Source organism: Exserohilum turcica, assembly GCF_000359705.1.
Source record: "Exserohilum turcica Et28A unplaced genomic scaffold SETTUscaffold_22, whole genome shotgun sequence".
Taxonomy (NCBI): domain Eukaryota; kingdom Fungi; phylum Ascomycota; class Dothideomycetes; order Pleosporales; family Pleosporaceae; genus Exserohilum; species Exserohilum turcicum.
In genome coordinates this window covers 317,363-331,995 of record NW_007360048.1, presented here as the reverse complement: position 1 = coordinate 331,995, position 14,633 = coordinate 317,363, and the positions used below count along the sequence as shown (strand labels likewise).

General features: G+C 56.6%; 4 protein-coding genes across 4 annotated transcripts; all 4 read right to left on the bottom strand.

Moving 5' to 3' along the window:
- Window positions 1-1,281: 1,281 nt before the first annotated feature.
- SETTUDRAFT_161574 (uncharacterized protein) lies at window positions 1,282-4,447 on the bottom strand (the record flags this gene model as incomplete). Its single annotated transcript, XM_008028166.1, has 2 exons — window positions 1,282-2,478; window positions 2,528-4,447. The coding sequence occupies 2 exons, from the start codon at window positions 4,445-4,447 to the stop codon at window positions 1,282-1,284; spliced, it is 3,117 nt and encodes a 1,038-aa protein (XP_008026357.1).
- A 296-nt stretch (window positions 4,448-4,743) lies between these two features.
- Window positions 4,744-6,073, bottom strand: SETTUDRAFT_151606 (uncharacterized protein). Its single transcript, XM_008028165.1, has 2 exons — window positions 5,538-6,073; window positions 4,744-5,482 (listed from the first exon to the last, which is right to left on the bottom strand). The coding sequence occupies exons 1-2, from the start codon at window positions 6,067-6,069 to the stop codon at window positions 5,133-5,135; spliced, it is 882 nt and encodes a 293-aa protein (XP_008026356.1). The 5' UTR covers window positions 6,070-6,073; the 3' UTR covers window positions 4,744-5,132.
- A 2,651-nt stretch (window positions 6,074-8,724) lies between these two features.
- SETTUDRAFT_177539 (uncharacterized protein) lies at window positions 8,725-11,924 on the bottom strand. The gene is made up of 6 exons (XM_008028164.1): window positions 11,347-11,924; window positions 11,090-11,230; window positions 10,342-11,016; window positions 9,567-9,751; window positions 9,429-9,506; window positions 8,725-9,366 (listed from the first exon to the last, which is right to left on the bottom strand). Exons 1-6 carry the CDS (start codon window positions 11,807-11,809, stop codon window positions 8,776-8,778), a joined length of 2,133 nt encoding a protein of 710 aa, XP_008026355.1. The 5' UTR covers window positions 11,810-11,924; the 3' UTR covers window positions 8,725-8,775.
- A 237-nt stretch (window positions 11,925-12,161) lies between these two features.
- SETTUDRAFT_169442 (uncharacterized protein) lies at window positions 12,162-14,075 on the bottom strand. Its single transcript, XM_008028163.1, has 7 exons — window positions 13,543-14,075; window positions 13,482-13,489; window positions 13,297-13,396; window positions 13,159-13,246; window positions 13,016-13,109; window positions 12,626-12,959; window positions 12,162-12,571 (listed from the first exon to the last, which is right to left on the bottom strand). The coding sequence occupies exons 1-7, from the start codon at window positions 13,610-13,612 to the stop codon at window positions 12,351-12,353; spliced, it is 915 nt and encodes a 304-aa protein (XP_008026354.1). The 5' UTR covers window positions 13,613-14,075; the 3' UTR covers window positions 12,162-12,350.
- Window positions 14,076-14,633: the final 558 nt, after the last annotated feature.

Here is a 14,633-nt window from a genome sequence, read left to right as displayed (position 1 = left end):
GCGCGCTGACTATTAAATCTCCTAGTCCACTTTGTCTGGAGCTCTGGCTGGCTCTGGACAAAGCGCGACACCCAGTTCTTGCCAACAGGTGGTGGAGGTGGATCTTGGCCGCGCGCAGCGAGTAGAGCGTCTGCCATTCGTCGCACATCGATAATATGGGGCGGAAAACCGCGCCGGTCAAGGTCTAGGATCCATTGTACGAGAGACTGCTCTTCAATAGGTAGTAGCTTTCTTTTTCTAGCGTTAGCAGTAGCTTGAGGTTGTCTACCTTAAAGGCGGTCATAAAGCGTTGAACGAGGAACATTAAATAGCTGAGCAGCTTTACGTTGACTCTTAATTTGATGTCTTTGAATTGATTGAGATGCAAGACAAAGTCTACCTTGCCTTTGAGGCGATAGAGAGCGTTGTTGTCGCGTCATAGCTGTTGTTGTGTAGAGGGTTAGGTCAAGTTTGGTGGGGTGGCCGGATGACTGGTGTGGCCGGATGACTGGTGGAACACGTTACTACTAATGTTTTAGCTAAGCTCGCCATGCCTAAGTCTAGCTTAGTAGCTCTTATTGGTAGGTTAAATAACAAATTATCAGTAGGTTGTTTAACCGCCGCCACCGGAATGCCATGGTTTGGATACGTGTTTGAACACTCGCTTTCTAGTACATACTCATGTATTGGCTCCGACTCGCGGCGGACAGCGCCCTTTCAAACGCCGACGCTCAGCCACGTCCACACTAAACATGCCCCTCTTCCCATTCGCTCATGGCCACGCTGCTACATAGCGTACGCACATCCTCCACTCTTATTCTGACTTATGAGCACTTCCTTCGCTGTTCGCCCTGCGCCTAGGCCCGGCCTCTCTGTCCCCCTTCTTGTGTCGGGGTGCAGCGAGTAGAGAGAGCTCGCCTTCGCTCCCACTGCTGTTTCTTGCTCCAGCTCCATCTGCTTCGCCACCATCGTCCCCGTCGCTGTCTTGCTCCGCCGACGCATTGATGAGCGCCTCGAGCTCCACATGGATATTCCGTCCATGGCCAGTCTTTGCTGTGCGTGCACCAGGCCAAGTTCCTGCCATTCGTCTCGGAGCCGGGCGCCCAACTATCCCTTTTGCCTGCTTCTGCTCACCAACGCCTGGTCGGCAGCCATGCAGCTGATGTTTGGGGCGCCTGAGCGCCTGCTCTCGGTCGGCATCACCTACGTGAAGCATCAACGCAACATCCTACCTGGATATCAGACGATAGGAATCTGCAAGCCATTGCTACGGCAAAAGAGGGGATACGGCGTGCAAGATGCTCACCAACCCTCAACCTGAAGCTCCGGCCAATTTTGTTCCATCTCGCCTTCATTAAGGCCCTCGTCGCCCCAATCCATCTTTTCGAGCTCGTTGCGGAAAAAGTCCTGCTCTTCTTCAAGGACGCCAGGCTTGGCGCCCAAACTCTCGGGGTACCGCTTGAGGTTGTGCCAGTGTGTCAGCGATCGCAACGCCTGCTCCAGAGGCACGCTTTCATCCACCTCAGCGTCCACGTCGCTTCCCGCTAACCAGTCATCTCGGAGTTCTGGCCTGCAGTGCAGGTACACAGCCGTGATGACACGCATATTGGACTGTCGCCACTTACGACCGCAGTACGGAACTTGGTTCTTGAAGAGCTTGAGTGTATACAGGCGCAACTCTGGTTGCGGTACCTTGAGACTCTTCCGGAGAAACTGCGACGACTTGTATGACACAAGCATCAGGTTGCGATGTGCTTTGTCCTTGCATATCTTTTGCATGATGCGCAGGTAGTTGATCGACGTGAAGAATGCACGCCACGAGAAATTGGTGATTGGCTCTTTTGGCAATTCGTTGGTCGGGAAGCCGAGCTCGTCTACCTCCGGAGGCTGCAACTGAGTCGATGAAAGTGCTGGCTCAACACCCGACTCGTTTGAATCAAGCCTCGACCGCCGGATCGGAGGTGGTGCCGCATCGTCTTCGTCGGATTCTTCCTCGTGCTTGTCTCCCTCGTACCGTGCGTTGCTGTTTTCCTCCGACGCATTTCTCGAATGCGACCAACAAAAGTTGAAAAAGTTGAGCTCTTCCTGCTCACTCTTGAAGTTGACAATCTTCTCGACTTCTTGGAGCTGCAGCAACTTCAAGATGAGAGGAACGTAGCTTGAATCAACAAGCAATTGAGTAATGTACTCAAACTTCAAAATATGAGACACCTTGAACCACTTCAGAATCAGAATCAGGGTACCAGTGACCGCTTTGTCAAGCACTTCCTGGGTCCGCATAGCATCTAGCTCTTCATTTGTGGCCAACGCAGCACCGTGGCCATTGAGGCCGTTCATATCAGGTCGCTCGGCCGTCGTGCCGTTCTGGCTGTCCTGGAACTGGAACCCACTCTGGAGGCCATTGGCACCGCTTGACTGTGTCACTAGCGCTGTTACATGTGCGAGAATTGCTTTTATCAGCACGATGATCAGCGACTGCAGGTTCGGTAATGCAACACGCTGTACAAACGTCAGTCCAGAGTACGAGGAAAGTCTTGGATAGACTCACGTAGAATTCTTCTACCAGCTGCAGTCGCTCCTCAAAACTCCCACGAGCAAGGGATTCCTTCTTTGGCTCGTTTTGCTTGGGTTCAAGTGATAGCTCTTCAACATCAGGGTGGTCGTCAGGGCCAGTCCAGCCTCTCTCGTATTTCATAAAAGCGACACGTTCTTCCCACAGCTGCTTCATCGCACGTGTAGCCTTCATGCGTTTCGCAAAGAGCTCTGCAGCTTCCATGATGGATGTAGGTATGTCTGAGCCCTCCCATTTGCGTCCAACCAGGAGATCTTGCAAGTCAGTCGAGCCTTTACCGCCCAACTTGTTGCTCGATTCGTCAAGCGGTGGGTACAGAAAAGGAAACATCTGGTTCGTCTGGTAGTTTTGCTTTTTACCGCCCTTGCCACCCGGGCCTGCAGGCGAAGGAGGGGGCGATGGGGCAGGGGTCGCGATATGAACCGGTTGATGCATAATAGAAGTAACGTTGCCATTTGGATCCCCAAGCCCAGAGCCAAAGACGTGGTTACCAGCTACCTTGTTGGGGTGATTCTTAAGCGGAGGTAATATCGAGTTATTTTCGGGCTCAAGGGGGAAGAGCGGAAGTGGCGGGTTATACGCTGGGTACTTTGAGCTGATTTCTTGTCGGAAGAGGTGGTAGTCAAGCGGCGAGGCAGTGATGAGCGGCTGCCCTTTATCATCTTCTGCCCCGAGATTCGTGTCTCGAAACATTTCCTTGACTTTGTTGACCTCTGCGAGACCGCCAAAGGTCACCAGCATTGTCTTCCATAGTAGCAAAGATATCTTGCATAGTGGCAGATTGATGGATTCATCCCACCTCAGCTTTGCAATGAGCTCGACCAATACGACTAGCAGACCAGGTTTTTTCAGATCGAGAATAGCACTTCGGAGCCCGATGCCATTTCCAGACTTGTCCTCGTCGCGCGCAACCTCTAATATGACGTAGACGGCGGTCATTGCGCACCAAATCTCGCGGCGCTCTGCTTCTTTTGAGTCGCGCTGCACTTCGGCTACTGCGTCCACCCCGCATGCTTTCCTGAACGAGGCATCGAGCATGTCCACAAGGCTCTGGACACCGTTGCACTCGGCGACTAGGTGCACATTGCGCCTGATGAGCGCAGCCTGCCTCCCTGACCTTTGATGTGCTGTGCTGCGCGTCTGGCCCGCGCTCGGCTCCTGCCCCGATGTTGTCTCGCTGCTATCCGCCGCTGCTTCAGTCAAGCCCGCTGTCTCGTACCAGCACCCAAGAAGCACGTAGACCAATGCCTCGAGCTTCTTCAGCCGTGAAAAGAAATCGTTCTCTTTCAGCCCACCCAGCATTTTCTGCACAAAATCTTTGCGTTGAGAGAATGCTGCTGCTGCCCAGTCCAAGCCGTCCTCGCCATTCGCTGCGTCGCTCAGCCCGTGGAATGCGCTCCATTCCAGTGCATACGACGCCTGTGTCTTGAGCAGCATCGCCTGCTCCTCGACCGCATACGAGAACCACTCCTCCAGCTCTTCCTTGAAAGACGAGGCATCGTCATAGGTGAAGGCATACGGCGCGGGCTCGACTTTGGGTATGCCCCTGACCAGATGCTGCAACTGCGCCAGCGAAAGCGAGTCGTTCTGGGGAGTGTCTGGAGGCGGGCCAGGCGGCGCGGGGGGAGGAAGGTGCGGCGCGGGTGTAGGAACCGAATTGCCTCGCTGTAGGCCGGGGCGTGCAGGGAGTGGCAGAGGAGGACCAGCCTGGGGTTGGTCCTCGTCCTGTTGGAGCAGGAGTCGCTGCTGTTCCGCAGTATCGAGGGGCAGATCAAGCTCTTCTTCGGGCTCGGCCTCGATGACGGGGAAATCCGCGCTTGTGTTGCCAATCAGTTCAGCTTCATCCACGACTGGCGGGACAATTGGTGGCTCGCTGGGTACGTCGTGGTTCGCCATGGTCGTTTGCGACAGGTGTTTGGGCTGTGCGTGGGTAGGCCGTATGGTGCGTGTGCTGTGCCCGCCACATGTGGGGGAGCGGTTTTACGTGCGGTGCATGGCTGTCTGGCCAGGTGGTGAGGGGAGCATGAAGCAACGTGTGATGACGGTTGGAGAAGGTGAGTCGCGGTCGGTGTGGGATGCAGGTGGGGTGGGATGCGCTTCCGCTAAGCGCGACTCACGCTTCTGGCCGACACGACCATGGCCACGACGGCGCAAAGGCCTCGATCAAGAGCGCCATGGAAAAGTGTGCGTCATACGATAATAGCTCGTCTGGCTGTAGATTATATCGCTAACCAGGTCAAGGGAAATAAACACACAAGAAAAACCTAAGAGGAGAAAAAAGCCGCCATATCCTGCACATAGACACAAAGACCTAGACCCGCACCGCGATAATGACCGCCTGATGCAGACAAGGAAAACAACAGCCCGTGTGGCCGAGCGAGCGATACTTGCATGCCCCGTACGCCGAGCCGAAAGTAAGCATCCATCACCACGACGAGTGCAGATGAAAGAAAGCAGGGTGATCCGACGCCCCCATGGAAAAGAAGCACAAGTGTATATCCCGCAGAGCAGCAAAACTTCGTCAGCATCGTGTCCAAAAAAACTGGCCCGGCCTGCTGGCCGAGCAAACAAAGCCCAGACTCTACAAGGGGTTCGCCCCAGTTTGCTCGCCGTTTTCTTGACGCTCCTTGATTTCGTCGGGCAGAATGCCATTGTTTTCGCATGCGCGCTTGTAGATTTGGCACTCGTCCCATGCGCGCTGGCATTCCGCCTTGAACTTGTCACAGCTGGCGCTGAGCTCCGTGATGGCTTGCTCCGTCAGAAGTTTCTCAAGCGTCCACTTTTCGATATTTTGCTGCTCGTTCTCTTTGAGCTGCGTGATGAATTGGACGGCGCGCTGGAGGATTGAGCCCTTGTTCTTTTCGCAGCCCGGCACGATTTTGGCGAGTTCGTTGATACCCTCGTTGATTGTTTCGCGGCGGCGGCGTTCGACTGTAGTCACGTCAGTCACGGTGATTTGGGGGGCGCGAAGACGTGCGCAACTTACCCTCCTTGTGGTTGTCCCTCCGCACCTTGTGCCACTCTTCTGTGCCAACCTGGGGCTTGTGGGTGGCGCTTTGTGGTGGCGAGTCGCTGGGTGCTGCTTGGCCTGGACGGCCCGTTTGTGTCGCGGCCTTGAGAGCCTCGAGGCTGAAATCCTGCATGCCCGTTTGTTGTTGGTTGTGGTCGCCCATGCTGAAGGAACCGTCGGCCGAGTTTTGCGGCTGGAACTGGAGCTCCGTCGCTTGCGGCACCGTCATTTGGTGGTAGGCAAGGGCAGCGGCAGCAGTGTCGCCAACACTCGCCGTGTTGGTGCCATTGTTGTGGTGCACATCGAATTGCTGCTGCATGTCGTCGTCGGCAGCGTTGTGCGCGGCCAGAAACGAAGCCGTGGCTTGATCCGTTAGGTCGCTGTTTGAGTTGTGGGGTGCGGGCCGGTTGATGCCTTGGTCGCGCGTGTCGCGCTTTCGCTTGTTGGTGTGGACGCTGTTGTGGGGATCCAGCTTGCTGTCGGTAGGATAACCGGCAGTATCAGCCATTTTTTTTTTGTTCTGACAGGAAGGTTGGGGATGAGGGAGGTGGCTGGGGTATCAAAGGATGGTGAGGTCAAGGCAGGATTGCGGCGCGTGGGTGGCCGGGTTGTCGGGGTCGGAGCGAGATGCGCCAACAGCAGGCAGACGCGACGAGAGACGGCGATGCGGCGCTGTGTGCGGCGACGAGGGAGCTGGCGTGGCGGGCGAGTGACGAGGGCGGGGGGAGGGGAGGGGAGGGGAACGGATATGAGGGTGGGTGGGCGGAGAGCGAAGCAGGACAGACGCGCTCCAAGCGTGAGGCGCGGGCGCGGGCGCAGAGCACCGAGGCGGGGAACAGAGTGGCAGGCGCTTTGCCCACCAGTTCACGGGTAGGGCTAAGCAGCAGCGGGCGTAGCAATCATGCACTTGGCAGCGGCATACAGAAGTCTGGGTTCGACAAACATTAGCACGGGCGCAGGCAGGTGAGGAGGTGGAAAGCAGTGCGACCAGGTGGGCGGGCGCAGGCGATTGGGTGCATGGCGGTTGGCGTTAGTGTGAGACGGAGCTGTCACTGCTCAAAAGAGGGCCGTCTCATGGTGCAATGGGGAGGAGCACAAAGGGCGTCGTGCGTCGTGCATGGTTGCCGCCGTGGATGCGCGTCTCCATCTGGGCTGGTGGCGGGATGCGGAGGGCGGGCGAGCGAAGGGGAGAGAGGCGCTCACCAACACGACACGGCGGGCGGGCGGGCGATGGCGACGGCGATGGCGATGGCGAGTGCAGCAGCGGCGGCGGCGGCGGCGGCGGTGGCGGCGAGAGGGCGGCGGCGGATGCGCGGTGGGTGGCTACGAGTCGAGGAAAGCGACCATGGGGCGGTCCAACTCACCAGGTGCGTCTCTCGCAGCGACGGTAGACTGCGCGAGGTAACGTGATCCCCTCGTGAGATGGAAGACGGGCCCCTCGGACTTTTGGCGGGCGGCAGCAGCGAGTGGACAGGAAGCAACAGCAGGGCGCGCTGGACGACGAGGGCGGGGGGGAGCAGAGCAGCGCAGGGCAGCGCAGAGCAGAGCAGGGCAGAGCAGGGCAGGGACGCGTCTTACCTTGTATATTTTCAGGCGGGCGTGCTGAGGATGGACGTCGACGGAACAAGCAACCTTGGGATCACGAGTCCAAGGTAGGCGGCGAGTGCACGAGGAAGATGGTCACGGGGGAGGGCGGCGGCGCTATCTATGGAGAAGGGAAGGGGTCACTAAGAAGCGAACCGAAACCTGGCCAGCCCCCCCCCCCCCCGCCGCCCAATCAGCGCCGCCCTGGCCCCCATGGCAGCTTCCCCACTCGCACTACGCGCACTACTGGCACTACTGGCACTAGCCCTAGGCCCTACCCGCACGCCCGCCCAGCCTGGCATGATGATAATAAGAAGAAGAAGAAGAAGAAGAAGAAGACCAAGTCCTGTCCAGCAACTGTTGTTTCTGCCCAGCATTACGGGGTGGGCGTGCCTGGAGAGAGAGAAAAAAATGCCAAGTCTGCGATCCGAGTCCTTTGCTGCCTGGGCATAGTAGTCATGTTCATTATAGTAGTAATAGAGTAGTAGTAGTAGTAGTAATAGAGTAGTAGTAGTAGTAGTAGTAGTAGTAGTAGTAGTAGTAGTAGTAGTAGTAGTAGAGTAGTAGTAGTAGTAGTAGTAGAGTAGTAGTAGTAGTAGTAGAGTAGTAGTAGTAGTAGTAGAGTAGTAGTAGTAGTAGTAGAGTAGTAGTAGTAGTAATTCTGAATGGTAGCAGGACGAGGAATGGCAACGTTGGTAGTAGTAGCAATAGTATACACGGCCTCCCTCTGCCTCTCCCATGCATCCAGCCCAGCGTACAGATGACACGCCTCGCAGCTCAGCCGACACCTCCAACACGCATTCACATGGCTCTTGCCAGAAACAAAGGTGTGGCATGTGACACGCTGCCCCCCCCCCCACATTCCCAGCCTATCAGCCGCCACGCCTTGCCCCTTTCGGCCAAGCCCTGGTCATGCACTACACGCCCATCATCACGTCCCGAGATATGAGCTTCCCTTCTCGCTCCCCCATCCATGTTCTCAACAACTCTGCTCAACTCCATCGTCTCTCCACTCCCATGTCGCCCCGTCTCTATACACCACCGCCATGTCCAATCACGCTCCGCGGCGAGCCATCCCCAAGCTTCACCACCGCCCACCACATGATGCATACGTAGTCAAGCGTGGCTGAAAAGTATCAAGTCCATCCATCCACCCCCGCCAGAACTTGCATCTAAAACATTCCCCTGCTAGGCCGCCTCTCGTCTGCAGTGTCCGTTTTCTGTTCCTGGCCTATGCATCTGTAAAACATGCCCATGTATCATACTCCGTCACAAGACTATCAGATGCAAAAGGAAACGCCTCGAGCCTTGCACCAACATACTACATTACCCCCCCCCCATCACGTGGAGCATCATCATCATCATCATCATCACCCTCAGCATACACAGCTTCCCAGTCTAGACTCTGGTTCCACTTAAGTTACTCAAGTGCGTCACGCCTGTCTTATCCGCAGCCCACGTGGCGTAGCTGGACTCATGGACTCCAACATGTACTCACGACGAGTAATCCTCTTTCTCCTTTTGTTCTCGCCAAAGTAAGCCCAGTAAACGGACAAGTTTTGTCCTCGATTTGCTGCTCGCTATGTCAGGTCTTACCTAATGTGTCTATGCGTGCATGTATGTGGGTAAACTACTCAAACTTCATCCGGTTCACCAGACTCCCAATCCCCTCGACGTAAATCTCCACCTCATCGCCATCCTTCAAAAACCCTTTGGGCTCCATGAAAAGCCCCACTCCACTCGGCGTTCCCGTCAGAATCACCGTGCCCGCCCGCAACGTTGTCCCGCGGCTCAAATGCTCGATAATCTGCCCCACGTTGAAAATCATATCGTCCGTCCCCGTCTCCTGTCTCTTCTCCCCGTTGACCTTGGTCCAGTACCGCAGCTTCTGCGGATCGGGAATGATTTCGGTGCTAGCAATGCAAGGCCCAATGGGACAGAACTTGTCAAATGACTTTGCGTACCCGAACTGCCCTCCGGATACGCCGGCGGGAATTTGGTGGTTTCGCGCAGACACATCGTTGCCCACCGTGTACCCGAGAACGTACGAGGCATAGTCGGCCGCAGCCACGTTTTTGCAGTCGCGGCCCACGACAATGGTGAGTTCGCCTTCGTAGTCGAGTTGCGACTGGCACGACGCATGGATGGGAATATCGTCTAGCGGTCCTGCCAGTGCGTCGCTGGGCTTCATGAAGATGGCTGGATTCTGTGGAATTGGAAACTACAACATGACCATGGTTAGACAGAGGGAGATAATGGGCCCATGGACAAGAGACTGCGTACGTTGCATTCTTCGGCGTGCTTGCGGTAGTTGAGTCCAACGCAGAGGACAATGTTGGTAGTGGGTAACGGGCTCAGCAGCTACACGGCTCCATTAGTTGTCTGCTCCTCTCCCCATGCGTTGCCATTCCATTGACATACTTTGGCAACCTTGGCCTTGCTGCCGGCCTTGTTGAAGCCACTCTTCACATCGCCCTCCAGTACCTCGACAGTACTGCCTTCGATTTCCCTCGTAGGCACCTCCTTTTCCAAATCCCCATACACCGTCTTGCCCTCGGCATCCTCGAACCGAATCAATCGTTTGAATGCCGCCATGCTTCTTCTCCCTGTACCAAAGTAAGACTGGACCGGCCTTGGGTATGAGCCTCTAAGCCAAGGAGCAGCTGTAACGCGAGATGTGAGCACTGGCTTGGAAGCAATGCGGGCGCACTCAACAAGAACTCTCGAGGGCAAGGTGAACATCAGAGAGTGCACCTAGCCCGGGCCCCAGCGTGCTTATGAACAATCATCGCCGCATAATGGCGCGTTGGCTAGTATCCGCTCCGAGGGACCAGTTGCCCCACGTACGCGGGGTCGACCTTCGGCATTTGGCTTTGGCGCGTCCCGCGTCGTTTGATAGTCGTGCTCACGGGACCGCGCGTCAATACTTTGGCTTGAGAAGGGGATGAACCTTTTTCCCCCAATGCCATGCAGCACCTCCCCACCATACTGTTGAACTACATCAACACTGGAGAATGCCAACGAGAACAGACGACCAAAACAGAGCATGGCTAGGATCAAATCTAAACTTTGCGCCTCGAGCGCGTGGGTATTTCTTACAGTCTATCATCTCTGTAGCCAATTGCTCACTGTCCATCCTCTGCGTCCGCAGTAAGCCCGGGACGTGGTATACTTCAGCCACTCATCTCCACATCACCATTGCTCGTGGCCGCCGCCTCGGCATCCAGTCTTCCCAGACATCCCGGGCAATTGTGCAGCACCATGTGCGCAAACATGTCGCAATCAATGCAAAAATGGCTCTCGCAAGCCCGGCATTCATATCGGCCACTTTCACTCGCCTTTTGCTCTTCGCTGTCGTCGTCATTCCTCTTTGCGCCGTTGGTTTCACCCCCTTGTGCAGCCTCACCCTTCTCTTTGCTGATGCTCGGCGGGGCAGCAAAGTCGGCTAAGCAGCCAACGCACTGCCTGCTGCCCACCTCACGGGCGCGCGACCAGGAGACGGTGGCCCAGTTGCGGAGAGGAAAGAGATGATGATAGGAGCGTGCCAGGTGCGTAGAGAGGAGAAGCGTCAGTTGGCACGAGGGGCAGGTGATGGGCAGGGAGCACACTTTTGCACTGCATCGAGAGCACGTATACCCGCCCATTGTCAAGTTGCCGTGACACGCGCACATGGTCAACTGGTCTTCGACTACACGCGAGGGGAAGCCCATCATCATCAGTGCCGCTGCTGATTCCGAGGATTGCGCTGATGGTGTGGATGCAGCCGTGGTTGCAGGCAGAGGCTGTCGGATGACAGGCGGCGTCGTGGTGGCTAGAAGCAGCTCCTTAAGCATCTCTTGGTCTGTAGCGATGGTGTATTCGGACTCGTCGCCTGCATTGGTCCGCTTGACAATCTCGGTGCATATCTTGAGGCGTGCGCCCATGCCTATTATACTGACGCGTACCCGGTCCCTCACACATGCCTTGACCGACTGGTGGATGTCGCCAGGGTCCAGACTCAACAGGCTGCCAAAGACAACAATGACCTCTCGCGTACCGTGGCTGGGCGTGTGGTATAGTGTCGCCCTCGCCAACTCGAGTGCGTTCTGCAGACTCGGCGAGCCCTTGGGCTCCTTGCCATCATCCTTACTCCTCAGACCCTGTACTGCAGCGACGTGCTCTGCCGGGTTGCCCGAAAGCTCCGAGATTCGTATGCACACGCCGTCGTGCATGCCGAGGACGCTCATTTGGGAGATTGGGTTCTGCTCAAAGAACTCGCGAATGTAATCTTGTGTGTAGTTGACCATGGTGATGAAGCGGTTCGGCCGCATGTCTTTCTCGAGCATTGCTTCTGAGAGATCAAGCACCAGTACAACATGTCTTATTATGCCTCGCTGAAAGGGCTTTGTATCTTTGCGTAATCGCTTGCGCTTGCGTTCCTCTTCGCGCTCTTGTACGCTCTGTCCCAGATTGCTGTCTTCTGCCGGCTGTATCGTCTTCTCCACGGTTCGCGAGTATTCCGTCTCCCATGCCTTTCGCTGTGGTGCCTCCTTCTCAGGCACCTCAACCTTTCGCCTCTTGCTAGCTGCCGTAGACTGTGCGCGCGTGTTGGACGTGCTGCCTTTGGCGCCAACATAGTCGTCGTCGGACACGTCGTCCTCGAAATCGTAGTCGGAATCAGCCATGATTGGTGTTCAGCTTGACGAGCTTGGGCGCAGTGCTTGTGGCGCTTTGTAGCGAGACGTCGGGTATCATCTAGGGTCGCGGAGAGATGAGGATGTTCGAAGGCGATGGGCATTCGATAGAGATTCTCGAAATATGCGCGGGCAAGGATGCGAGCCGGGGCTTTTGTTTTTGTCCGAAAACTATGGTTTCACCTGGCTGTCAGGTTCCAAGCATCTGGAGCTTTGGTGGGTTCATGGTTGACGATCAAAGATCCACTTCTGGGCGGCGGGAGCGTGTCGCACACGTGATAGGCCCAAACGCGCGCTCACGTTTTTGCACGTGGCGAATAGGGTGCAGTATGTATTGATAGATTCCATTGAGCAAACATTATATATATCGTAGCAGAAGGCGGCATGACACATCGAATGCGTCCAGAGAGCCCCAAAATGGTATACGCTATGCCTGAAAAAAAGACCGCCATCATAAAAAACACATTACGCCATTGCTTTTGCAAGCATAGTCTCCACACACACACACACACCTATATATACGCAAGTCCTCCTAGTTATAGGTGCCGGAGCCGGCTACCGTTGGCATGGGCCAATCGTCCTCGGTAATGCTCGACCAGAAGACCCACACCATTACTACCGCCAGGAGGGTAAAAAGCGTTTCAAACAGGCCCCCGTTGATCTTGCCGTCTGTACCATTGCAGATGTGGACGCTGATGACGTATTGGAAGATTTGCGCAATGGCGAACAAGAGGGCTGCTGCCATGAGATATACTGGCAAAGCATATTAGTATATGGTAGTTCTGTGCTGCTGACAAGAGTACTTACGCATAGGCTTGCGTTCGCCGAGAACGCGCAGAACCAGGAATGCCTCGAGGAGAAAGAAGACGATGATGAAGAACAGCGGCACAAGCTGGTACAGCGTGTACAGAGCGTAGGCCTGGTTGGGTGGGTTGAGACTCGAGTTCCAGAAGCCGGTCCAGTCAAGGCCGGTATCCAGTGCGATATAGCCGGTGCCGATGAATATGATGGCAGCCGAGCCCAAGAGCAGACCAATTGACACTATGGTACCGTCATCGAGGAGTTGGTAGCCGACGGCGCCGTTGAGCATGAGCATCCAAGACGTTGCAGTGATGGCGGCAATGTGTATAGCCACGAAAACCTGCGCCAAAGAGATTAGATCATGTTGGTGCGCGCGTGGAAAAGGGCACCACGTACAATGCGCACTTTGCGGTTGAGGGGCAAGCCGCCGACGGTGAAGATTTCGCAAATGGAGACGATGATGTAGCCGATGAGGAAAAGCTGCATTTCTCTGCTTAGGGTCAGCGCGCAGTTGCATTGTTTGTTTGCAGGGCACGCACCTCCTCCCGACAGCAGCCTTTTTTCTCTGCGACCTCCATAGCAAGAAGAGGGTAACGAGGATGGCGATGGCGCTTAGCAATATGGAGCCTGGTGGTGTGAGCAACACGTTGGTCGTGGGATGCGGCAGCAATGCGTACCCAGGTTATGCAGGTTGCGGCCTCCGCCAACAGGAAAACCTTGCAAGGTGCAGCCCCTCGGCCATCCGTTGTTGTTCCTGGTGGAAGCTGGGTTGAAGAGCTGTGGGGGGGAGAGCAGAGCGGTTAGCGGCGCGAGGATAAACAAGGGCGAGAGCACAGGGGCGGAACGTCAGCAACGAACGTACATAGCATACTGGCAGAGGTCAGCAATGAGCAGGGCAAGGGCATGGGAAGAGGGCGGTGTACCTGGCAGCGTGCTCCAAGTGTTGCCGGAATCTCTGCAAAAGTCGGCAAACTGGCCGTAGGAATTGACCATGGCTGTGGTGTGGTTTGCAGGGCGAGCAGGGCGCAGCCTTGCACTCAGGCGCGTCGGGGCGGGAAGGGGAGCGGAGCCTGTCTGTGTGCAGCGTCCAGGTCGTAGGGCGCAATGCAGCGAGCAGTGGGCGGCGGGGGTTCACGGCGGCGCGGAGAGTGGTTGTTGAGGCAGAGAGACGATGCGCCGCAACGTTTGGGCGGGCGTGGCTGGGAGAGGTCTGGTTGAAACAATGCACGAAGCCAAGGCTTGTCGGGCTGGTTAGCAGGGTGGAGAGCACATATGCAGGCGGGTTGGGCAGGGCAAGGGCGTCGAGGGGACGCCGTTTGGCTGCAGGCGGCGGAGAGGGACGGTGAGCTGGGGGGCTGGGCAGCGCGAGCGACGGCGATGTGGTGGTTGGCGGTGGTTGGCGGCGGCGGTGGTGGTGGTGGTGGTGGCCTGGGACTTGAAACGGGCAATGCGAAAGAAGCTCGAGGCGCGCTCGTCAGAAGCAGAGGCAGAGGCAGAGGCAGAAGCAAGCGGGCGGGCGACTGGCGGTAATCTCGGGCGACTGGCGGTAATCTCGGGCGCAGCCAATGGGCGGGCGTGCGAGCATGGCGCTATGCTGCTTCGATATGGGAGCGCCGTATCGCAGCCGGCCGTGCGCTTGTCAAAACCTGGCACGCTGCGATGCTTCTAGGCATGGCATGCGCTTGGATGCGGTGCCTCGGGGGTGCAGCGCTGGCCAAAAGCAACCGGGACATGGAGGGGGTGGGGGTGTGTGTATCTGGGTGTGTGAGTCGGAACGGCCAAAAAGCAGCGCATCCGGTGTGTGCAGAGGTGGGCGAGGGCGAGGGCGAGGGCGAGAGTGTAGTCGGAGAGAGTGTAGAGTGTAGTACTACCACTACTATAGATACTTACCCGTGTGCCTATTTCAGGCGGGCGACGTGGTTGGCGGGCATGCTCTCGACTAAATGACGGCGGCAGGCGATATGGACGTGTTTCATAAGGCGCAGGCGGGAATGACGTCGGCCGGTCAAAAGTA

What these genes read in the sequence shown, in the direction of transcription:
- SETTUDRAFT_151606 (XM_008028165.1), bottom strand. Translation starts at nt 6,069, where the DNA reads ATGGCTGATACTGCCGGTTATCCTACCGACAGCAAGCTGGATCCCCAC. An exon ending in GAGGGACAACCACAAGGAGG is followed by an intron (nt 5,483 to 5,537) that starts GTAAGTTGCGCA and finishes ACGTGACTACAG; the next exon opens with TCGAACGCCGCCGCCGCGAA.
- SETTUDRAFT_177539 (XM_008028164.1), bottom strand. Translation starts at nt 11,809, where the DNA reads ATGGCTGATTCCGACTACGATTTCGAGGACGACGTGTCCGACGACGAC. An exon ending in CGTCCTCGGCATGCACGACG is followed by an intron (nt 11,231 to 11,346) that starts GCGTGTGCATAC and finishes CCGAGTCTGCAG; the next exon opens with AACGCACTCGAGTTGGCGAG. An exon ending in AGCACGCCGAAGAATGCAAC is followed by an intron (nt 9,367 to 9,428) that starts GTACGCAGTCTC and finishes GTCATGTTGTAG; the next exon opens with TTTCCAATTCCACAGAATCC.
- SETTUDRAFT_169442 (XM_008028163.1), bottom strand. Translation starts at nt 13,612, where the DNA reads ATGGTCAATTCCTACGGCCAGTTTGCCGACTTTTGCAGAGATTCCGGC. An exon ending in CCGCAACCTGCATAACCTGG is followed by an intron (nt 13,247 to 13,296) that starts GTACGCATTGCT and finishes TCACACCACCAG; the next exon opens with GCTCCATATTGCTAAGCGCC. An exon ending in AAGGCTGCTGTCGGGAGGAG is followed by an intron (nt 13,110 to 13,158) that starts GTGCGTGCCCTG and finishes GACCCTAAGCAG; the next exon opens with AGAAATGCAGCTTTTCCTCA.